The 23,321-nt window shown below is 51.7% G+C and overlaps 2 protein-coding genes across 5 annotated transcripts in view; both read right to left on the bottom strand.

The window, feature by feature from the left end:
* The window catches only part of tango6 (transport and golgi organization 6 homolog), a 54,810-nt gene extending 48,359 nt beyond the window's left edge, over nt 1-6,451 (bottom strand). Inside the window, exons 1-4 of one of the 2 annotated variants that reach the window (XM_033035608.1) lie at nt 6,356-6,451; nt 2,701-3,357; nt 1,835-1,948; nt 665-812 (exon numbers count right to left, since the gene is read on the bottom strand). In XM_033035608.1, coding sequence (XP_032891499.1) covers nt 665-812; nt 1,835-1,948; nt 2,701-3,357; nt 6,356-6,451 — 1,015 coding nt within the window. The remainder of the gene's footprint in view (nt 1-664; nt 813-1,834; nt 1,949-2,700; nt 3,358-6,355) is intronic. The other variant, XM_033035609.1, reaches the window with a different exon arrangement.
* A 1,074-nt stretch (nt 6,452-7,525) lies between these two features.
* On the bottom strand, nt 7,526-23,153 carry fbxo31 (F-box protein 31). 3 transcript variants are annotated; one of them, XM_033035605.1, is made up of 10 exons: nt 22,828-23,148; nt 19,765-19,836; nt 18,830-18,916; nt 16,497-16,573; nt 16,128-16,295; nt 15,180-15,254; nt 14,586-14,695; nt 11,937-12,090; nt 10,002-10,381; nt 7,526-8,451 (listed from the first exon to the last, which is right to left on the bottom strand). In XM_033035605.1, the coding sequence occupies exons 1-10, from the start codon at nt 23,090-23,092 to the stop codon at nt 8,229-8,231; spliced, it is 1,611 nt and encodes a 536-aa protein (XP_032891496.1). In that variant the 5' UTR covers nt 23,093-23,148; the 3' UTR covers nt 7,526-8,228. The 3 variants fall into 3 exon arrangements, with proteins under 3 accessions (XP_032891496.1, XP_032891497.1, XP_032891498.1); XM_033035606.1 differs by lacking the exon at nt 18,830-18,916 and having other exon boundaries at nt 22,828-23,153; XM_033035607.1 differs by lacking the exons at nt 18,830-18,916; nt 19,765-19,836; nt 22,828-23,148 and adding an exon at nt 19,217-19,741.
* Nucleotides 23,154-23,321: the final 168 nt, after the last annotated feature.

Here is a 23,321-nt window from a genome sequence, read left to right as displayed (position 1 = left end):
CAACATGTCCAAGTCCTTCTGCTTTCTCCACACAACCTGCCCCTCCACCCATTTTCATATCATCTGCAAACTTGGCCCCAAAGCCTTCAATCTCCTCGTCCAAATCATTAATATAAAACATGAAGAGCAAATGGCAGTTAAACAGTAAGGGGGGGGAGGTTCTGTTGGATAGGAGAGTGGAGTTAGATGGTGGACGAGAAGCAGATGAGAAAGGGAAAGGATCTCCTCTCTCAGTGACTTCCCTTCACCTAACCAAGAGTAGTGATTGAGGCAGATACAATGGTGGCATTTAACTTTTAGATAGGCACATGAATAGGGGGATGGAGGGAATGGATTATGTGCAGGCAGATAAGAGATGGTCCTGACATACGGTCTGAAACAGACATTGCGAGCTGAAGGTAGACACAAAATGCTGGAGTAGCTCAGCAGGTCAGACATCATCTCTGGAGAAAAGGAATAGGTGACGTTTCCGGTCAAAACCCTTCTTCAGGGCTGAAGGGCCTGTTCTTGAGCCCTGCTGCTCCATGTTTTAACATGTTCTAACACTGGGCATCATTCCCCACTCCACAATATAATATGTCCAGAACTGCTGCATCAATTCCTGACAATTAACGCCTCCCGACCCCCTGCCCCAGCAATGGGCTGTGGTGATCTGATCACTTACCACCAGCTCCTTCCACAATTCCTCTTACCACGGCCTGGACACCATGAGGCTTCATCAGTGCCTGGGACAAGAATTGGCCACAAACACGTCGCAGCCAGGCCGGAGCCTTCAGCATGGCTTGTGCAGAGCCACCTCTCACTCTGACCACCTGCAAACACAAACACACTCAATATGGCTGCAACAAGTCATGTAACTAACCCTCCTGGAGTTCCCCACCAGCCTTCCTTGCTGGCAATTCATGTCCATGGACGGCATTGCTGACAAGACTACCATGTACTGCCCAGCACAAGTACCACTGCAGCAAGAGGCTTGGTAGGTGATATCAGAAAAGAATCCAGGGTCGCACCATATTATGGAATTGGAGTCCGATAAATGTCAGAATCAACAAGTGATGTAGATGTCTTTCAGTGAAGGGAATGAGTAAACATGAGCCGCCATTTGTTGGCCAATGCTGACCACCCTGGACTGAGTAGCTTGCTGGGCCGCTGAGCCATAGAGCATGAGAACAGGCCCTTCAACCCACCTTGCCTATGCTGAACAAGTTGGCATTCTGCGTTAGTCTGCCTGCATTTGGCACATAGCCTCTAAACCCTTCCTCTCCATATATCTGTCAAAATGCATCTGTTTCTATGTTCATCTGGAACATATTCTAATTAGAATTATCTTTGACTAAAAATGTTGCCTGAAGTCCCTCTTAAATCTCTCCCCTCTCACCTTCAGCATGCGTCCTCTAGCTTTAGAATGCTGTAATCTTTGAGCGTTCACTTTATTTATGCCTCTCATGATTTTGTATACCTCTATAATTTAAGGCAACAAGTCTAGGTAACATCCCGGTGAATTTCTTCTGCACCCTTTCCAATTTGAAGACCTGAGATGCCCTTCGGCTTAAGGTGAGGAGTGAGAAGGTTAGAGGAGTTTCTTTTTCACCCAGGTGATTGGAGTGTGGAATACACTGCCCGAGAAAATGGTGGAGGCAGGTAGACTGGCAACATTAACAAGGTGTCGAAAGCTACAGACCAAGAGCTGGTAAATGGGATTTGTACAGATGCTCACTTGATGGTCAGCAAGGACATGGTGGGCGGAATGGTCTGTTTTTGTGATTACCAGCCCATGACTATGTTGACATCACAGGGAAGGCCAGCACTTATTGCCCACATCAGAGACCGTTACCTTCGCTCCTCCCTGAAGAATCAGCAGTTCCTTGATAACATTCGGCTGATAAACTTGATCCAACATTTTCCGGAGGGATTCCTGACAGGCCCGCTGCTCTTCTTCAGTGAGGCCCTGACAGAAACACATAAGTGTTACGAGCGTTAAACTCAGCATGGTTCCCCGGGACATAACCTCCAGCATGCACCCCAGTCACTAGCCACACTCTCATATGTTTGTGTCCATAATGTGCCCCCTCCCTCGACAGCATGCAGTTGAACAAATCACACTGCTACATTGCTCTACGCCAGTGGTTCCCAACCTTTTTTTGGCCATGCCCCACCTAATCACCTCTAAAATCCTGATGCCCCCCCCCCATATTTTAGCACGAGCAGACAAAGAAATAATTCTCAGAAAATGGAATTTACTCAAAATAACATCTGAAACAAACTACATATGTTTACCTGATGCCCCCCTTAAAAATCAAATTGCCCCCCTGTGGGGCGTACGCCCCACGTTGGGAACCACTGCTCTACGCAGAAGGAGCAAGATCTGGTTGAATGCAACCTGTGATCAAACAACACAGCCGTGAGATGGCACTAATGCAGAACAGGTCAACTCTCTCTGCCCCAACTGCCTCTCTCCCAGTCAGCATATGCTAACGCATTGCTCAACCCAACTGATAGAAATCTGTAAACCCTATACATGGAGAAACAGTCCATTCTCTTGGGACAAAGGAGGAAACAGCACAGGCTCTTGCTATGGGTTCAGAATGCACTTTGATTGGAGAACTACTAGGTTGGTAATTGGCAGAGTTATTTAAAATATCGAGTGTGTAGTTGAGATAGCTGCAAGATGGCTGGTTATTGTAATATTGGTTACTGTACCTTCTGAGTGGCAATGTGTCCTGGTGAAGCTTTCCGTTGATCTTTGGTTGATGAATAACTCAGTTGGCAGAGACTGGCCATGAGATCTCCGAGATGCCTGGTGAACACAAGGCTCTCCAGGGACGGGTGTTCAGCAATGCTGAGGAGCACCTGCGTGACGTTGAGCAGTCGCCATGTCCCACTCGCAGGCATCGAGTCACCAACCAACTTCTCAACCGTTGCTGCAAACTCTGACCTGCAGCCAAGGGGAATCCCAACCCCAGGTAGCAGGTGAGAGCAGATCCCAAGAGTCACAACAAACTGCAGCGTGGATTGGACGGTCTTCTGCTGCAAGATGCTTAGAGTGTCAGGAGAGAGAGGCGGTGCACACTCTGGGCTCTTGGGGTTTGGTTTTGGGGGTGTGAATTGTGCTAACACATCGATCATTGTCTGCTTCAAACACAAGAGCAGCACAAGAAGCTCAGCAACAAAGCTCCACACAACATCATCGCTGCTCATGGGCCAAGCTAACTGGGCCAGCATGCTGCTCCTCAGCTTCCCCAGAGCCAGTCTGACTGGATCCTGCCGCAGCTTCTCGTGATGGGCAGCGAGTTTGCGGGAGAGAGTCTGTAGAAGCACATCCTCACAACTGGCCTGTGACACCGCAGTCACTTCTGCAAAGAATCACAGTGGCATACATCAGCTGCTGTATGGATCGTGGCCAAGAATTTGTCCCACATTCATCCACCCCCCCCCCCCCCCCCCCCCGCACCCCCACCATGGCCACAGGTGAACAATCTGAAGTGGTGAAACCCCTTATACCCTGCTCCAAAAGCTGCAGATAACACAGATCTGGAGTAAAAAAGGTTCTGGGAAAAGCCAGCACATCCTGTGGAAAAACAAAAGGATTAAAGATTCAATTGGTGGAGCTTTCACTTGAAACGGATGATGCCTGAGCTGCAGAGTACTTCCAGCCATTTCTGCTTTTATTGGAATCATAGTAAATGCACCACAATAACAGGCCCTTCAGCCCAACACGTCCATGCTGACCAAGTTGACCACATTTTCCCTGTGTAAGAAAGAACTGCAGATGCTGGTAAAATCGAAGGTAGACACAAAGTGCTGGAGTAAATCAGCAGGTGAAGCAGCATCTATGGAGAGAGAAAATGGGTTTTGGGTCGAGACCCTTCTTGAGACTGGATTTTTCAGTCACATTTTCCTGTTTGGCCTGAATCACTAACCATTCCTACCCACGAACCTGTCCTATGACTTCTAAACATGTCACCCATCAATCTGCCTTCTCCAATGGCTTGTTCCATATACCCACTATGACAAAAACCTGTCCCTCAGGTTCCTATTAAATCTTTCCCCTACCAACTTAAACCTATGTATTTTGGTTTTCTCTTCCACCCTGGGAAAAACAAGATTGACCATTCACCCGTCAACACCTCTCATAATTTGATCAATCTCTACGTTCACCTCCTCAGCCTCCGTCACTCCAGGGGAAACAGTCCAGGTACAGTCTCTCCTTAGAACACGGTGGCGCAGCGGTAGAGAGCTTTCAGCGCCAGAGACGCGGGTTCAATCCCGACTGCGGCCGCTGTTGAGTTGCTGCTGGGTCGTCCGCATCCCTGCCCCGGTGTCCTATCCCTGTCCGGAGGTGTCCGAGGTGGCTGTGGGCTGGCGGGGCGGCCCCAGACTTGCAGCCGGCTGCTCCATCTCGGCTCTGCCTGTCCCGTCGGGCGGACCGGCAGCTCTGGACTGACGGGGTTGGGCCTGGCTCCCCATCGCTGCGGGCGTTGTTGCTGCTGGGCCGTTCACTCCCGGGTGTCCTGTCCCTGTCTGGGGGCGGCCCCAGACTTGGAGCCAGCGCGAGGGGGAGGTGCTGATTCACTTTTCTTCTTCACCCACCTCCCCTCAGTCTGACACCGAGATCCTGCTGTAGATGGGCAGCCGCTGGCCCTGCTCGAAGATGGGTGACTCAGAACCGCTGCTGCTGGAGTCAACCTGATCGGAGAGGGAGTCTGTGGACGGGCTCCGACTGGAACGTCTGGTGCTGTTGGTGGTACCAGCAACCTCCTCCCAAGCCAGAGTCCGGGCCAGCTCCAACTCCAGGTCGGGGCTGAAGGCCACCCACAGCGCGGCCCAGTCTAGCGCCGGGCTGGAGAAGGCTGAGCCCAGGCTGGCATTCTGGCGCAGACGTGGCCGGGGCCCTTGCTCCTCCTCGGGGTTGTGGATGAAGTGGTAGCGGGTACCGTAGGGGCAGAAGCCGGTGGTGTGGAAGGTGCAGCACGGCTGTCTTGTACTTGGGGTGGCGGCTGTGGGAGCGCAGCTCGGCCAGGCCGTGGACGAACTGGCATTTGTCGCCGTAGCAGCCCATCGGGAAGCAGGTTCCTCTGGAGATGGAGCAGGGTTGGGCTGGAGTTAGCGCTGGCTGTGGGCCTGTGGGTTCTCCGCGCTGGCTGTGGGCCTGTGGGTTCTCCGTGCTGGCTGTGGGCCTGGGGCAGCTGGTGTCGTTGGTCTGGGCTGTCCATTGGCCCGGCGGGAGAGGCGGAGGTGAGCTGTGGTTGGCGCTTCTCTGCGCTGGTTGTGGGCCTGAGGGCCGGTGTCCCGTCGGTCTGGACGTCTCCGGCTGTCCCCCTGGGGGGATGGGACACTTGGGGGGGAGAGGGGGGGGGACCGGGGACGGTCCAGTGGCGGTTCGGCAGTGCTTGTGGCTTCGGGGACCCGTATTCAATCCTGGCTGCGGATGAGGCGCGTGTCTGAGTGCGTGCAGCTGCCGAGAGCTGGTCCAGTCACCCCCCCCCCCCCCCACCGTTCCGTCCCCCTCCCAAACTATACTCACTGATTCTACAGCGCTTAGTTCGATATTTATTTATAGCGTTTGACCTTAAACAAATCCCATGATTCCTTGCGTTCGGAATACCGAACTCGCTTATTGACTTAGTGTAAGTGTAAATTGTTCCTGGTGTGTGTGAGATAGTGTTAGTGTGCGAGGATCGCTGGTCGTCGTGGACCCAGTGGGTAAAAGGGCCTGTTTCCGCGCTGTATCACTAAACTAAACTAAACTCAAGCCCTCCAGTCCGGGCAACATGCTTGTGAATCTCTTCCACTCCCTCTATCTTAATGACATATTCTGGTGTTGTGACCAGAACTACACCTTGTGCCCCCCAGGTGTGGTCTCACCAACGACTGGAGCATCGCATTACTACTCGAGTACTTAATGCCCACACCGTTCAAGGCCAGCGTGCCACTCGCCACTAGCGTCACCGCCCCCAGCACCCCGGGGTGTCACCGCCCCCAGCACCCCGGGGTGTCACCGCCCCCAGCACCCCGGGGTGTCACCGCCCCCAGCACCCCGTGTCACCACCCCCCAGCACCCCGAGGTGTCACCGCCCCCCAGCACCCCGAGGTGACACCGCCCCCAGCACCCCGGGGTGTCACCGCCCCCCAGCACCCCGGGGTGTCACCGCCCCCAGCACCCCGGGGTGTCCGCTCCCCGGCCTCCCCTCTGGGTACAGGTGCTGCCCTCGTTCATTTACCCGCGTGCAGCACCTCACACTTGTCCGAGTTACTCCGGGGGCAGCACACGGGCGGCCGTTTCCCTCGCCCACACGCACGGTTACCCTCCCGTCGAGCGCAGTTATCTGCTCCGGGCCCCTCGCCCCCTTCTCCCTCCGGACCCTTCACTCCCGCGGCCACTCGTCCCCTCACCCGCCGGCACCGTCAGCTCCCTCAGCGCCTCCGTCACCACACGCAGGCTGACCGCCATCTTGGGCAACTGTGCGCACGCGCCAGCTCGCAGGCGGGACTCGGGAGCCGCCGCTGCAGCTCTGCGCATGTGTAGTTGGACGCCGCTTTGGCTACAACTGCCCGGCGCCATCTTGGTAAAGGAAATGAACAGAATCAGTCTCTGCGGACGGGCATCTTGGCAAAGGAGCTTGGAGGCCAGGCAGCAGGAGTCCAGGAAACATTCCTGAGCAGCAGGAGATTGCCCAGCGGCCGGAGAACAGCACATATTTCTCCAATTTTTACCCTTGCATTGCTTAACATCTCTGACCACTACACGCATTAATCTACTCTCATCCGAGTGAAGAAGGGTTTCGACCTCCGGGAACACGATCTGTTCATTCCCTCTGAGCTCTCCAATAGTGTGTCTTTGTGCGTGATTCCAGCATCTGCAGTCTTCTCGGCTTCCTTTGAAAATATGTAAACAAGGCACTGCCTCAAACAGCCAACATCTATCACCAAAGATCCCCCACCATGCAGGCCATGCCTTCTCACTGCTACCATCAGGCAGGAGGTTCGGAAACCTGAAACTCCACACCACCAAGTTTAGGAATAGCTACTTTCCTTCAACCTCCCTACTTTCCAACGGCAATGGACTGCTACAGACCATCTCTTGCACTACATGGAACTTCATTCTCAACAAGTTTGGTACAAATAGCTAGGGTATCGTTGTCCGTCTTTTTCTTTTCACGTGTAAAATTAATGATTAATTTATTTATAATCTATGATTTTGTGTGTGTTGCCCGAGTCTATGTGCCTGTGGTGATGCTGCTGCATGCAAGATTTTTATAGGACCTATACCTTATGGTACGTGCAAATGACAAACTCAAGGTGAGTTAATCTTTCTCTTCGCCTTTTCCATGAGTCTTCCTTGGTCTAATCATCCTTCTCCTCCACCCCCAGCCCCAGGCACTTTCCACTGCAACCACAGGACTGCAACACCTGTCCGTACAGCTCCTCCCTCATCACCATCCCCGGATCAAGGCGAGACAAAGATTCACCTGTCCTTCCTCCAACCCACATTGATTGTAATGTTGTCCGTGGAAGAAAAATTAGACACTTTCCAAAAGTTCAGTTTAATTAAGTCTCAGATCATAAAACTTAAATAATTATTTCAAACAAAAACAATAAACAGAATTTTTATAAATTTTCTTAACATAAATATTAAAATCTTTCAATCTTAACTATATAAACTAAGATTTAAATAATACTTTATTACCTGATATTGCATCATTGCCTCGTGTGGCTGGTGTATAGGGAGAGATTGTGCCCAAGTACAGTCTATGTTCTTAGATGTCAAATATGACCATTCTCCTCTTTCTGCTCCATTCTAAACACCATATAACTAAACATGTTCAATAATTTGCAACAAAATTAAAGACTAATTCCCTTAAGGTCAGGGTAGTGTCAAACGTTAGTGCGCAAAGTTAGTTTCTTCCAGTCGTTGCCCTTGGCTACCATTGACGCCAGCCATGCCAACATACAGGTAGGAGACCTCCTATCCTCCTGTCTGGGCTTCATTCTCTGCTCTGCCCACACAAATGCCTCTAAAAGAAACTATTACAAAACCATTGCAACAAGATTACTTCGGGTAGTAGCTCAGGTGAGAGGGAGAGGGGCCAAGGTGAGCAGGAGGCATGGTATGGGTCTAGTAATGTCAAACCCCAACCTTCCTTCCCAGAGTGCATGCGTCAGTGGTTGTGAGGAGGAAGTGCAGCCCTGCAGCTGAGATTGCTTCATTCCTTAAGGGCTGGCATTAGTCAGGACGTCCATGATTGCATGTTCTTCAGCATCAACTCAAAAGCTTCTCTGAAAGGGGCTTGTGCATTCTTCAGCGAGTCTTCAATTCGACTGTAGAGGCTGAAGGATTTCAGGTCCAGCCAGATGAAGCCGAAGCATTGCTCATTGAAGAGGATGAAGAGACCAGGCGTCCTCTCAGGGCTGGTGAAGCCATGGCCTGCAATCAGCCCAGTGCCATAGAAACTAGCGCCGGGCCAGAAACAGTATTCAGAATCACTGACAGCACAAACACTCCATGACAATTCACACCTGCATTTCAATACAGTTACAAACCAAACCAAACCCTCTTGAAAATCCTGCCCGATTCTAGAGAAACAACCTAGAGAAAATAGACTTTTGCTGCATCAGCAATTAAATGAAAGGAACAAAAAGACCAGTTGTGTGATATCAGGCTGTTTGGACCATATTTACAGAGTGTACCTTGTGATTCCTAGTTAGAATAGGGCATAAAATCTTTCACCCTCTAGTCCGACACCACCATCTCATATACAAGGTGGAGTGATCGTGGGCAAGGCTCCAGCTGTCTCTGCATCTGCCGGAGATCAAACATAAACAAAAACACTGTGCTGGAGAAGCTCGGCAGAGCAGGCAGCATAATTGGAGATGCAATGAGTCGAAGTTTCAGGTTGTTGGCCTTTCATCTGAACTGGCTAACATCTGTAATTATGATTTGTTTAGCCCAGCTTTCTCTCTCCCTCTCCTCTATCTACCGTTCTGTGGCGATTGAGGCAGAGTCTGCGGCCTGTAGTCTCGACGTCCACACTTTGTTAATCTGCACTGCACGAGTGTGAATAAGTTGCTGTTGTTCAATTAGTCACAGAAACAGGCCCTACAACACTTGTCCCTTTACCTCCCCCCTCGACTTCATCCAAGGACCCAATCAGTCTTTCCAGGTGAGGCAGAGGTTCACCTGCACCTCCTCCAACCTCATCTACTGCATCCACTGTTCTAAGTGCCAACTTTTCTACATCGGCGAGACCAAGAGCAGGCTCGGCGATCGCTTGGCTGAACACCTCGTCCGCTCAGTCCGTGTTAGCCAACCTGATCGCCCAGTTGCTCAGCATTTTAACTCCCCCTCCCATTCCCAATCTGACCAATCTTGTCCTGGGCCGCCTCCATGGCCAGAGTGAGGCCCAGCACAAATTGGAGGAACAGCACCTCATATTTCGCTTGGGTAGTTTACACCCCAGCGGTATGAACATTGACTTCTCTAATTTCAGATAGCCCTTGCTTTCTCCCTCCGTCCCCTCTCCCTTCCCAGCTCTCCCACAAGTCCTACTGTCTCCGCCTACTTCCGTTCTTTCCTCCCCCCCCCCCCCCGCCATCAGTCTTAAGAAGGGTCTCGACCCGAAACGTCACCTATTCCTTCTCTCCATAGATGCTGCCTCACCCGCTGTTTCTCCAGCATTTTTTTGTCTCCCTTCGATTGTTCCAGCATCTGCAGTTCTTTCTTAAACATTCTACCCAACTTGTCCAGGCCAAGCAAATACCTCATCTGCTCGTCCCAATTACCAGCTTTCCCCCCCATATCCCTCTAAATCTTTCCTGTCAATGTACCTGTCCAAATGGTTTTTTGATGTTCTTACAACACCTGCCTCAACTACCTCCTCTGGCAGCTCGTTCCATACACCCACCACCCCGAGTGAAAAATATGTCCCTCCGGTTCCCATTAAACCTTTCCCGCTCTCCTTAAAACCCATGTCCTCTGGTTGTTGATTCCCCGTTTCACTTACCAGGCGCGACAAGTCCTTGGATAGACCTCGTTGCGAGCCATCACCCCCACAGGAAGCACGAAGGGCAGCCCTGCAGTTCCAGGCTCCCCTGCAACCGCTCCCTCTGCATCCATCTGCATGTCCACCCCTGCAGCAGTGACCCCCTGCTCCTGTCGCTCCTGTACACCATTGCACGCAGGCTGCGAGCTGTCCAAACAGTGCTGGGTGCTGGCTTGGCAGTGCTCCTGGTTCTGCTGGTCACACTGCACCTGCTGGTGAATTTCCAGCACAATCCGAGAGAGTTTGTCAAAGTTGTGCAAGTGCTCGATGTCCGGTAGATGGACCCGCCGCGTCATGTCGATGTGTAGTGTGAGCTGTCCTGCAGGGACATTCGGGTCTCCCTGCAACGGGAATTCAGCGTCACTCTCCATCTTCTGCTCTGAGCCACTGCTAGTTACTCCTTCAGTTTCACCTGCACACCCACTGTACAACATTCAACCTGTATTGTGGGCAGACAGGGAAACCAAGCTGTGCACAGCAACATGGCACCGACAGTAACACAAGCAACACAATTGATGGGAGCTTTAAATGATGTGCAGGGCATCAGAACTCCTCTCACCTCACAACATATAAAGATGCACACTAACAGCAGTAGCCCTTCAATCCTCCTCTACTTTTAATAAGACCAGGATAAATATCCTGGGAGGTTGCCTGGAATGGAGGGCAGTAGTTATAAGGAGAGATTGGATAGACTGGATTTATTCTCACTGGAATGTAGGAGACATGGGGCAATCTTACAGTTTGCAAAATGATAGGGGTGTGGATAGCCAGAATATTTTTCCCAGGACAGTGGAGTCCAGAGGGCACAGGTTTCAGATGGATTGGGAGAAATTTAAGGGAGGTCTGAATGGTATATCCACACAGAAGGTGGTGGATATCCGGAACAAACTGCCCGAGGTGGATACAATAGAACAGGGAGGGCAGAGAGGGAGACAAATGTCATGCAGGTAAATGGGGTGGATAGACATCACCGTCAGCAGGGACAGGTAGGCAGGAAGGGCCTGTTACTACACTGTACAATTCAATGATTCTATTATAACTGAGTGGCAGCTCCACATTCCCACCTCCTCGTGGAACTGTTCACTAGATCTGTCCATGTCAATTAGAAAAGGTTACTGTCTACAATACGGGACTTCCAACAACGCAGCACTTCCTCAGCACAGCCCAATGTTGCCGTAGATCATTTTTAATCTAGAGCAAAGATTGAACTCAACCACCAGGCAATGCTGGCACCACCGTATCCGCATCCAGTCCTCACCTCCCATGTCTGGAGTCTTCACATTCTCCATCACCATGTGGGTTTTTACTGATGTTCCAGTGTTTTCCCACACCCCATAAAGTGCCAGGGAATGGGAATTTGGTGATGGGAATGTGGGCAGAATAAATGGAATTGTGTAAATGGGATGTAGACAAAAATGCTGGAGAAACTCAGCAGGTGAGGCAGCATCTATGGAGCGAAGGAAATAGGCAACATTTCGGGTCGAAACCCTTCTTCAGACTGTAAATGGGACCTGGCTGGCTCGCACTTGACGGGCCAAAGGCACTGCTCCTGTTCTGGACATGACTCTAAATCTGCCAATAACTAATACAACCTGGAACTGTGCCCATGGCACCTTACATGGATCCCCCGATACGTTGGGTCTCAGATACATTGCGTTGCCTTTGCCTGTGCTGAGGAGAGTGAGCACACTGCCGCTGTTCACAGGGTCCACGGCAGCGGCTCCACACACCACGGATCTCCATGGTCCTGCAGGTGTGTAGTCAGCGGACCACTGGGACACAGCCACTTACAGGAAACTTATGGCCACTCGCACTAATACAATGGCCATGTCCAGTAATCCCACGGCCACTCACACTAATACAATGGCCATGTCCAGTAATTCTATGGCCACTTACAGTAATCTTTGTTACTTTAACATGGGTCCCATGGAAACTGAGCATGACAATCTCCAGGCCGTGGCTTCCGTACGTCCCTTTGAAGAGGCCAGGAGGTATCAGGTCCTCTGGGCTGGAGGGCGGCAGGTAGATCCTGCGGTACGTCAGGCAGTTACTGAAACACAAAGCACACACGAGATGAACCTCGGGAAATAAACCTCGTGCTGGTTGCAGCCGGCAGGACCAGGCACCAGATCAAGGACATCATCCAATGACAAGAACAAGAAATCTCAATCACAAGAAATAAACAATTGACTGACGTCTATTACAATCCCACCGACTCCCACAACTTTCTAGACTACACTTTTTCCCACCCTGCTTCCTGCAGACTCTATCCCCTACTCCCAATTCCTCCGTCTGCGCTGCATCTGCGCCCAAGATGAGGTGTTCCGTACCAGGACATCCAAGACGTCCTCATTCTTTAGGGACCGGGGGTTCCCTTTTCCCATCATAGACGAGGCACTCACTCGTGTCTCCTCGGTACCCCACAGCTCCGCCCTTGCTTCCCCCGCCCCCTAGTCGCAACAGAGACAGAATCCCCCTGGTTCTTACCTTTCACCCCATCAGCCGTCGCATACAACACATAATCCACCAAAATGTTCGCCACCTCCCACGGGATCCCACCATTAGCCACATTTTTCCATCTCCACCCCTTTCCGCCTTCCGCAACTCCCTGGTTAACTCTTCTCTTCCCACCCAAACCACCCCCTCCCCAGCTACCTTACTCTGCAGCCGCAAAAAGATGCAACATCTGTCGCTATACCTCCTCCCTTGACTCTGTCCAGGGACCCCGACAGTCCTTTCAGGTTAGGCAGAGGTTCGCTTGCACCTCCTCCAACCTCATCTACGCTATCCGTTGTTCAAGATGTGGACTCTTATACATCAGAGTAGACTCTGGGATGGAGGTGCTTGAGAGGCGTATGAGGCACAAGGTGCAGGTCATCCTGAAAAACCCCGGGCATCACCTCCATATAATTCTGGAGAGTCAAAAGAGCACTCGGAACAACAACCGGCTCCTCTCCCTGCCCTGTAGAACGGAGCGGTTCAGGAGATCCTTCACCCCTGCAGCCATTAGATTTTATAATTCGGACCGCTAGGCTGTAGGGGGATGCATTTTGCAATTATTAATTTTTAACTGTTAATTATTGGTCTTTTTAAGTATTTATTGCTCTCAGGTAGTGTCCACATTGTATTCTATGTATTTTCTGTCTGCGTTCGTTTTGAATCTGTGGGTTTGTTGGTTGGGAGCTTCTGGACATCTGAATTTCCCTGAGGGGATCAATAAAGTATTTATTATTATTATTATTATTATTATCAGACCAAACGCAGACTGGGCGATCATTTTTCGTAGTACCTTCGCTCAGTCCTCATGAACCAACCTGATCTCCCGGTTGCTGGACAATTTAATTTTCCTTCCCATTCCTACACAGACCTTTCTGTCCTCGGTCTTCTCCATTGTCAGAGTGAGGCTAAATGTAAATTGGAGGAACAGCATTTCATATTTCGCTTGGGCAGCTTACAGCCCAATGGAATGAATGTTGATTTATCTCACTTCAGGTAGCCCAGGCATTCCCTCTCTCTCTATCCCTCCCCCACCCAAGTCGCACTAGCTTCTCGTTTTCACGCTACAAACAGCTAACAATGGCCTTTTCCTTTATAATCGTTACTTTTTTGCATATCTTTCATTCATTGTTCTTTATCTCTCCACATCACCGTCTATATCTCTCGTTTCCCTTATCCCTAACCAGTCTGAAGAAGTCTTGACCCAAAACGTCACCCATTCCTTCTCTCCAGAGATGCTGTCTGTCCTGCTGAGTTACTGCAGCTTTGTGTCTATCTTTGGTTGAAACCAGCATCTGCAGTTCTTTCTTACACAATATCCAATGCCCACTCACCTGCCCTGCCACGAGCCCCAGCAAATACTTCCAATGTCATTTTCCTTTCATTACATTTAGGTTTACTATTGCCACTGTACCGAGGTACAGCAAAAGCCTTATTCAATATACGTCATTCAAACAGATCACTTAAACTAAACATGAATACAATCGTCAAACTTGAGGAAATTGGATAAAGAGGGAGATAGAGTGTAGAAATAGTTCTGAGTATTGTAGGGCGTGTAAATCCATGCTGACCTGTTTTGATTACATTCAGATTCTCTTAATGTCTAGTGATTTCTTCCTAGATTATAGGCTTCAACATCTCCCCACATGAAGCCAGGTGGCCTGTACTCTCTACCTTTGGCTTCCTAGTCAGGTGTTGAGTCTAGCACAAAAGGAGCCCCCCAAACTCCTCAGGACCCACATGAGACTGAGAGAAGCCGGATTAATTTAGTTGCCTTCCATGACTCCTTCCGGCCCCTCCCCTCCCCCATCCTCCAGCCCCTCCCCCATCCTCCAGCCCCTCCCCCATCATCCAGCTCCTCCCCCATCCTCCAGCTCCTCCTCCACCCTCCAGCCCCTCCCCACCCTCCAACCCCTCCTCCACCCTCCAGACCCTCCCCCACCCCCACACTTCCCTCAGATGCTGAGCCCAGGTGGACGCAGGCCAGATCTGTGCATGCTGCTGCAGATGGACTGAGCTTGCCCGAGTACCCCAGGCACAGACACTCACTCGTACTGACTGGTGTAGATGAATTTCATGAGGATCAGCTCCTGCATGTGCTCATGGAAAATATCCTCCAGGGTCCGGCCCCATTCCTCTGCCAGCCACGTCCGGAATTCCTGAGAGACACAATGTAGAGGTCCTGATTGTATCGAGCCCATCGTTCTCTCGATCCACACAGCCATCCCTGACACACTGATGTTGGGCGGTCTCCAGGGCCCAGCTAGCCTCCTGCTATATTCCTACGTAGTGTTGTATTTAAGGGGAAGCAGGATAAAGAAGAGGGAGAGGGGGAGATGCCCACGGTGATGGGGGTGAGCCAAGGGTTGATGAAAGCTGATATGGAAGTATCCATTTTCTCCGGCTGCTGCCTGACCCGCTGAGTTACTCCACATTCTGTCTATCATGGGTAGAAACCCTTTGGGTTAAATAATCTGTTCGGTGCTACGGTACAGAGCTCCCCACAGACAAAGCGAGCAGAGGGGAAGATCAATGATCCAAGGGAAAGGAAAGGGGAGTGGGATTGCCCTTGCATGAAGACTGCAGCTTGAATCATCACCTGCCATAACGTTGTTCACCATCAGCTCTCCACTCAAAACTCACCTCCTGTCTCCCCCCGGACATCCGGTGGAAATCCGTCTGATTGCACTTGGTCGAAAACTCGTCTTTCTTCACAATCTGCAAACAAGAGAACCTTTGTTGCAGACAAGTTTCCAAAACAAACATTAAATGTAGTCTGAGCAAAACACACACATCTCAGCAGGTCAGGTAGTATCTGTGGAGGGAAAGGACTGAAGTCAGTCTAAAGAAGAGTTCCGGGGGGGGGGGGGGGGGGGGGGGCGGGGGGGAGTGACCGGGGTGTAGTAACTGGGGCCAGATCTGCTGGGGCCTTCACTCCTCTTCCCCAGGGGCCTTGGCGTAGGTGAGGGGTGAAATGCCAACCTTGTTGCGGGTCAGTGTTAAACGGGTTCACGCGAGCAGGGCGGAGACAACAAGCACCTGCTGTAACAGTAAAGGACAGAGGCAGAAGCAGCCCAAGTGAGGAGAAGGGCTTGCATTTGTTTGTGCTTCCTTACCCGGGATGTCACGGCCTGGAGGTAGAACAGACGTGAGGGGCCAGAACGTTTGCTATACAAAGTAGACTTGGCCTCTCCTCTGCAGTCTGGGAGGAAGATGTCATCTCACCAAACCTTACAACATCCTCAGAGCTTGACGATTAGATGCATGCAAGACACTTTCTGTGGCGAAGAGTTGTGAGCCAAGTGCACAGCTTCGCAACAACAGGTCATCTAAACCACTCAAGATGAGACATTTTGTCACATGTCATAGGTACTGGGAGGTGGGAGGGTGGCTGCAGTGAACAGAATGGCCTGGAGTCCATTTACTGGAGAGGATTGAGAGAGAAAGAATCCATCAGCATTTGGCAAGGCAAGACGTGACGAGCGAGTCTGTGTGGGAGGTTGTCTGTCACCAACAGTACACAATAACTGTCTGCATGAGGAGTGAATGAGTGAGGAATGCTTGGAAACACCAGCCGCTGGCAGCTCCTACCTGTATGTCTCCCTTATGAGAGCCCTTGTGGCCATACATACATTCCACCTCCGCCTTGTTCTTTTCCCAGAGGTGAATTCGGAACAAGGGTTTGCAGCGCATGGAGTCATTGACACGGGGGTCGTGGGGAGGGAGGTACATCCAGCCGATGATGAACAACCCGTCCACCTACAAATCACAGCACAGACAGCAGTCAGCATCTCACGGCAGCCCAGCCAAGGAGCATCCACCCCAATCCCCAAATCACAACTCCAGTACCAATTTAAGGCAATTGCCTGAAGATGATTCAACATTAGAGTTTTGATTTTAGAATTGGATACCATTTGTAAGGTAATTGCCTCACATCTGACGGATCGGGCTGTTACTCACCACCACGTTGAGCAGCCCCCCGTAGGGGCCAATGTCCGGCTGCCATAGGCCCAGGATGTTCCTGTAGGGATGCAGCACTGTAACACAGAGAGCTGCCATCACAACCTCACCCGGAGACACTTCACAGCCCCACAAAGCACGGCCACAGGTAACTGGACCCAGAATAGACTCACGCCCGAGTTCATGGGCAGCACCACAAATGCTGTTAAATCACTCAGTGACGTGTACCTTGTGCCAGGCATCAAGCTCAGTGCACGTTAGCTCCACACCTCAGCCCACACTCATGCCCTTTGCTGCCGTTCATTTCACCCATCGTTAATTTTGTGCAACGCCACCAGAAAGTTAAGGTTTAACTTCAAGTCACCACACGATTGGAATCAGCTTAAAGCTTCATAACTCCACATAGCACTCTGACACACACCCAGCACTTCATAACTCCACACAGTTTGGCATCACCAACATCTCCCCGCACCCCAGCCCCGAGCTGCCGTCCCAACATGCTCAGCTGCAGAGAGCTGCTCCAGACTCACTCCTGCTGCAGCAGCTGCCACATGCAATGGGCCAGTGCAGGCAGCACCTTTTGGTTTAGTTCAGTTTAGAGCAGGTGCCTCCAAACCTTTCAGCATGAGGGCCACATTATATATTTGCCATATTTTTGCAGGCCATAGGTAAAAAGAAAGAAATGTCACACACATGTCCAGTTCAGTGTGGCGTCCCTGAGCGGGAGCTGTTCACGGGTCACCCTCATGGGGGAGGGAGAGAGACCGCTATACACCGTTCCTGGCGCCAACTAGCTCCCCCCTCCTCGATCCACTCCCCACCCCATGCTACCACCTCACACAACTTGCCTTTGCAATACAGGAGCATCGGTAGAGTTGCTGCCTTACAGTGCCAGAGACCCGGGTTCCATCCTGACTACGGGTGCTGTCTGTACGGAGTTTGTACCTACGTGGGTTCTCTCTGGGTGCTCTGGTTTCCTCCAACATTCCACGTTTGCAGGTTAATTGAATTTGTCCAGAGTGTGTGTAGGATAGAGCTATTGATGGGCCGAAGGGCCTGTTTCGGCTGAATCTCTAAAGCTGCGCTACCACAGAACCTCCGCACGAAACGTGTTAAGAGCTTGCTGCAGGCTGGATAAAATCTCATGGCAGGCCGGATGTGGCCCGCGGGCCATAGTCTGGAGACCCCGGTTTAGAGATACAGCGCAGAAACAGGCCCTTCGGCCTACAGAATCTGCACCAATGACGATCCCCGCACACTTACTATCCTACATACACTAGGGACAAAGTACAATTATACCAAGCCAATTAACCTACAAACCTATACGTCTTTGTGGGAGGAAGCTGAAGAAAACCCACGCAGGTCACAAGGAGAATGTACAAACTCCATACAGACAGCACCTGTAGTCAGGATTGAACCAGATCGCTGGCGCTGTACAGCAGCAACTCTACCGCTGCGCCACCGTGCCGCCCGTGCACTCATCTGATAAAGGGGGAGCCTCCATCCTAGGAGACAGCAGCACCCAAGGGTGCAGGCTGCCACAATACCCAGCAAAGTAACTTAACCAGCAGAAAACTGGAGCAAACTGATTGCTGCTCAAAGGAGCAGACACGTCAGGGAAAACTCACCCAGTTGCCTCACCCAGCAGCAAGCAGCCACACTGGCAGTCCACAGGACAGAGCCCATTTCAGTCCCACCCCACCACTGGCAGTGGCTGGAGAGTAGCTCCCATCACCTCCACTCATCCCTTCACTGTCACTGCCACTGTTAGCAGTGAAATACCAGTTGCCAACCAATGACTGTTCTGACTGACGGAAAAGAACGGGCAGCTGGATGAGACGGTGAGTGTGGGCGAGAGGGGGTAACAATGGGCTGTAGACGAGGGGTAAATGTTGGCTCTAAACTGTGGGCGAGAGTGGGTAGTTGGGAACTATAGACTGTAGATATACTGGCAATAACTGAAACAATGGACACAAAAAGCCGGTGTAACTCAGCGGCTCAGACAGCCGCTCTGGAGAAAAGGAATAGGTGACGTTTCGGGTCAAGACCATTCTTCAGATGCTTCTGCAAAGATGCTGTCTGACACGCTGAGTTATCAAGCTTTTTGTGCATATCTTCAGTTGAAAGCAGATCTGCAGTTCCTTCCAACACAATGGGCAGAGGAAGCAGTGTCTCGCACATGGTGAGCCTCACAGCAGAGGGCGCCTTGCTCCGCACTCCTCATCTCCAGCACGACACAAACCTGCTGTTAGCACAGGGTTAGGCAGCGGTGAAACAGTACAGCTGACCGGCATGCAGCCCCGGTCATCAGGTCACACCAGAATCATACGTACAGCGTGTGTACACATCCCTGTAATCCACCTGCGCAGTGTCAGGAAACAACTTGACAAACCTTCTCGACCGGAACCGAGGATTAACACCTAAACACAGTGAGTGAGAGCAGGTCAACAGAGCCACTGCACCTCCCGAGCTTCTTCAAACATCGCCAGCGCTGGACCGAGCTCCAGATGTGCCGTGGTCACAACAGCTGCCATTTCAGAGCCGAACGTCCACATGCAAAGGGTACATTCCTCCCTCCGCTGCACGCCACCCACGTGACATGTCATTAGGTCCCATTACTTTCTGCTTCACGTTTGGCACAATTGTATCGTTATAGAGTCATACATCACAGAAACAGGCCCTTCTGCCCACCACATCCGTGCCGTATCCACACCATTTACCTGCAGTAGATCTGTTGCGTACCAGGTGTTGGGCACCAGATGCTTCTTCAGTGTTTGAGGACTTGCTGCTGTCCATCTCATAGTGAATTCCAGATCGCAACCCTCCTCTGAGTGAAGAACTGATGTGCAGGTGAGTGAGCCGCTTGGATTTCCTCAAGGCCAGCTGTGTGTAATGGGCCTGGCCCCTCTCCACACCCAGACACCAAGGTCATGGTGGCCAGGTGAAGGGAGCAGATTTAATCATGTTCTCTCACTCATGGCCTCTGAAAGATTTATCAGTGACCCCTGTGAAGGGACTGAGGGCAGCTCTCACACAGTGGAGAGATTGGGGTCAGGGTAACGGTCCAGCGGTTTGGGAACTGCCCTTCCTGAGCCTCGGGTGTCCAGCCCAGAGCCAAGAGGGCGGCCTATAGCCCGCACTTCTTCAACTGGTCATCAGAGGGCAGCCTTAACCCACATTCCAACTGGTCACCAGAGGGCAGCCCCTGGACAGAGAGCCTAGAGCTCAGGGAAGTGTATGGGAATGTTTTTAAGATGATGCTACTCACGCTTGACGTACAAGTCCCGGCAGGCGATTCCCATTGTCTCCAGCCTCCGCAGATTTTCCGAAACTCCGTATTCTGCAAAAGGTTTACATAAGACGTTAAGATTGTCTGACAGTGACCTGTTCCCGTCTCTGCTGCTCACGGTTCTACCCTCTCACACGGGCCGCCCGTCCCGTCCCATCCACAAGCAGCAGCCAGGCCTGCCTCACCCTGGCACCTCCCCAGACACAGCTGAACTGTTCTTCAGCCACACAATCCCAGAGCAGGCAGGGGTGAACAGAGAGTTCACTCTGCAGTTCAGCACAGCGGCCCTGGCCACACACTGCTGCCCATGCACTCAATCAAAAGGAAACTGCAGAAACAAAACAGAAAATGCTGCAAACACACTGATCAGACAGTTTCTGTGGAAAGAGAAACTGTGTTTACCTTTCAGCTCCCAGACCCTGCATCAGAATTTGGAAAGAAAACAAACTAGTCCCACTGAACACTAACTTGTTTTAGACACAAAATGCTGGAGTAACTCAGCGGGACCGTTACTCCAGCATTTTCTGTCTATCTTTGATTTAAACCAGCATCTGCAGTTCTTTCCTACACTAACTTATTTTATCTCCTTCCCAGTTCTCAGAATCATTCAGAACTTGTCGTTGCCAACCATGATGCCAATCCATACTCATCCCATTTGCCTGCATTAGGCCTGTATCACTCAACATGTCATAGATTCCTGGTAATAAAACAGGGAAGCAGAACATAACCCAACCTGTCTGTGCCAACCAAGATGCCTACCTGAGCTTGTCCCATTTACCTGCTTTTGTCCCGTGTCCCTCCAAAACCTCCCTGTCCATGCACCTGTCCAAATGGACACACGAAAACTGCAGATGCTGGAATCTGGAGCAAAAACTGCTGGAGGAACTTGGCATCCACGGAGGAAATATTTTGGATCAAGACCCTGCACCAAGATCAAAGGGGGAGGAGAACCAGTATAAAGAGGTGAGGGGGAGGCAGCTGGAGTTGGGTGGGGAAGGAGGGGGGGGATTGGAGAAGGCAAGACAGAGGCTATGGGCGATCGGTGGAAAGACAAGGAAGAGAATAAAGAGCAGGAGGAACATTGTGGGGGCAATAAGCAGGGTGGGGGCAAGGGAAGGGAGGGGGTTGGGACGAGGGGAGAGGACAGGGGGAGGCAGGGGTTGGGGAGGCTGATAAATGAAGGCACAAGAGGTACAAATACTGGACTCTTATGAGCAAGGTGAAGTGTCAGCAGATTGACACCTGGAAAGAGGAGATTGTGGGTAAAGTGTGTGGGTGATAGGTGGGTGAAAACAAGTAGAAGAGGGAAAAATTGAATGATGGGGGCAACAGGGAGGTAAGGAAAAAAGGTGGTTGGGAGACCAAAGAGGATCATGGCGCAATGGATAATCACAGGGGTACCTGAAGTTGGATGATTGAATGTTAATACCATTGGCCTGTACTTATGTGGAATACAAGGTTTTGTCCAAATGTTTTCAAACATTGCAATCATATTCACTTTTCCCACCTCCTCTGGCAACTCGTTCCATATACCCACCACCCTCTGGGTAGAAAATATGCCCCTCAGATCCCCCTTTAAAACTTTCCCTCTCAGCTTAAACCAGCGCCTAGTTTTATACCCCCAGCGCTGCAGAAATGGTAGATTATCACAGACATGGCATGTTTCTGTTGCGGGCCAAAGTAACGGACATTACTCCAAGTTACATACATCTGCTGCTCCCCTGCCCACGCGCTCCACCTCCCAAATTCCCTGATATTTTCATCTTTCTTTGTATACACAAAGAATACACAAGAATATACACTTTGTATACACAAAGCTTTGGCAAAATCAGGAAAATAGCATCTCGTCCTTCAGTTGATGGAGATCACCATTAATCACAGAGGCCAATCTCAAAACAACCTCTGAAGAAGGGTCTTGAGCAAAAACATCACCCATTCCTTCTCTCCAGAGATGCTGCCTGCCCCACTGAGCTACTCCAGCATTTTGTGTCTATCTTTGGCGTAAACCAGCTTCTGTAGTTCCTTCCTACACTGTTTGTTCCCACTGTGTTTTCTGTCAGTAACCAATGTGCAATCCAGTTCAGAATATTATTCCTATTTCCACATGTTCTTCTCCGTGGATTGTCACCTTGTCGTGATGGAGAAGCTTGTGCGGACCTGAGATCCTGAGAGCGATGCCGTCTGGAGCTATGCTCCTGGTGGGGCCACCCATGGCGGTGCGGTCGAGGGGGAGGTCTCTGACAAAGAGCTCAATGGTGGAACAGGCGGAGGACGGTGGCTGACCTTAGTGGAGCGGCTTGGAAGGCGGATGAAGGCTGCAGCAGAAAAGGGTCCCCGGTCGTCTTGGACTCCATGCCAGTGGATCTTGACCCCGATCTGTCAAGGACCGTGGGGTGGCTGTCTGTGCACCAGTCTCCCCACGTTAAACAAAGTCACGCACAGGCGCCCTCCATATAGGGAATAGCACCCTGGAGACACCCATGGACAGACATGACTGAAGGAGGCCTAAGACATGTTCTTCCCTTGTTGACCACCCTCATGTGTAGGACCTTATCATGGCTCCACTCTCGACTTCCAGTCATGTCTTTGGGCAGTTCGGACATTCTCCCCACAACTACTTGGCTTTTCACTCAAAGCTTTATTGAGATAAATGATGCTGTGTAGGAGTGGTGGAAGATTCAGGGAGAAGCTGCTGAGCTGGTGAGAGTAACTTAGAGGGGGGGGGGGGGAGGGTGGGTATAGTAATGATATGTGCAGGGTCCAGATGCAGGGACAAGACCCATAACATTGACTATTCCTTCCCCCACAGATGCTGCCTGACCAGTGGAGATCCTCCAACTTCCCTGCCTCTGTCTCCATGGGACTGATCATGCTCTGAGCTAACGGGTGAAAGCGGTAGGACTTGCAAACACATCATTTGTACCCCTCGCACGGACCCCGCTCGTCCCCTGCTCCCTTGCTTCACCCCGCTGGCCTAACGCCAGCCCCCGGGCCAGGCCCCTCCTCCCCCCGGCCTGCCCCTGACCCCGGGCCCGGGCTGACCTGCGCGGCAGCGGCGCCGCCAGATGGTGTCGGTGGCGAGGATCTGGTGGAACTTGGTGCAGGAGGCGGCCAGGCCGGGCAGGCTCATCCCGGGCAGGAGGCAGAAGATCTCCACCAACAGCTCGGGCGGCAGGTCCAGTACGTTGCGGGGCGGCCCGGCGCCGGGCGCGGGATAGCGGCCTGGGGCTGAGGTTGAGGCGGGTCCGGGGTCGTGGTTGGGGCTAGGGCCGAGACCGGGGCCTCCCGCCGCCGCTCTCCGCTCCATCGCACTGGGGTCGGGAGCGCGCCCGCTCCGCCTGCCTTACCTCATCGCCAGGCGCGCCCCCGCTGCGTCCCGACGTCACCCGAGCGCCGTGTCGTCACCGTCGGGCATGCGTCATTATCACCGAGCGCGTGTCCGTCATTCCATGACGTGACTAGTTTGTTCACGCGCACCCTCACCTCCCTCCCTCCCTCCTCCCCCACCCTCTCCCCTCCACCTCCTCCCTTCTTCC

This window comes from Amblyraja radiata, chromosome 17, assembly GCF_010909765.2.
Source record: "Amblyraja radiata isolate CabotCenter1 chromosome 17, sAmbRad1.1.pri, whole genome shotgun sequence".
NCBI classification, from domain to species: domain Eukaryota; kingdom Metazoa; phylum Chordata; class Chondrichthyes; order Rajiformes; family Rajidae; genus Amblyraja; species Amblyraja radiata.
This window is presented reverse-complemented; position numbering and strand designations above follow the sequence as displayed.

Bases quoted from the DNA above. Each gene is read 5' to 3' on its own strand.
- fbxo31 (XM_033035605.1), bottom strand. From the start codon at position 23,092: ATGGAGCGGAGAGCGGCGGCGGGAGGCCCCGGTCTCGGCCCTAGCCCC. The intron at 10,382-11,936 runs GTAAGTGGCCAT...TTCCCGTTGCAG, and splicing joins TTAAAGTAACAAAGATTACT to GGAGACCCGAATGTCCCTGC. The intron at 8,452-10,001 runs GTAAGTGAAACG...GCCCGGCGCTAG, and splicing joins CCAAGGACTTGTCGCGCCTG to TTTCTATGGCACTGGGCTGA.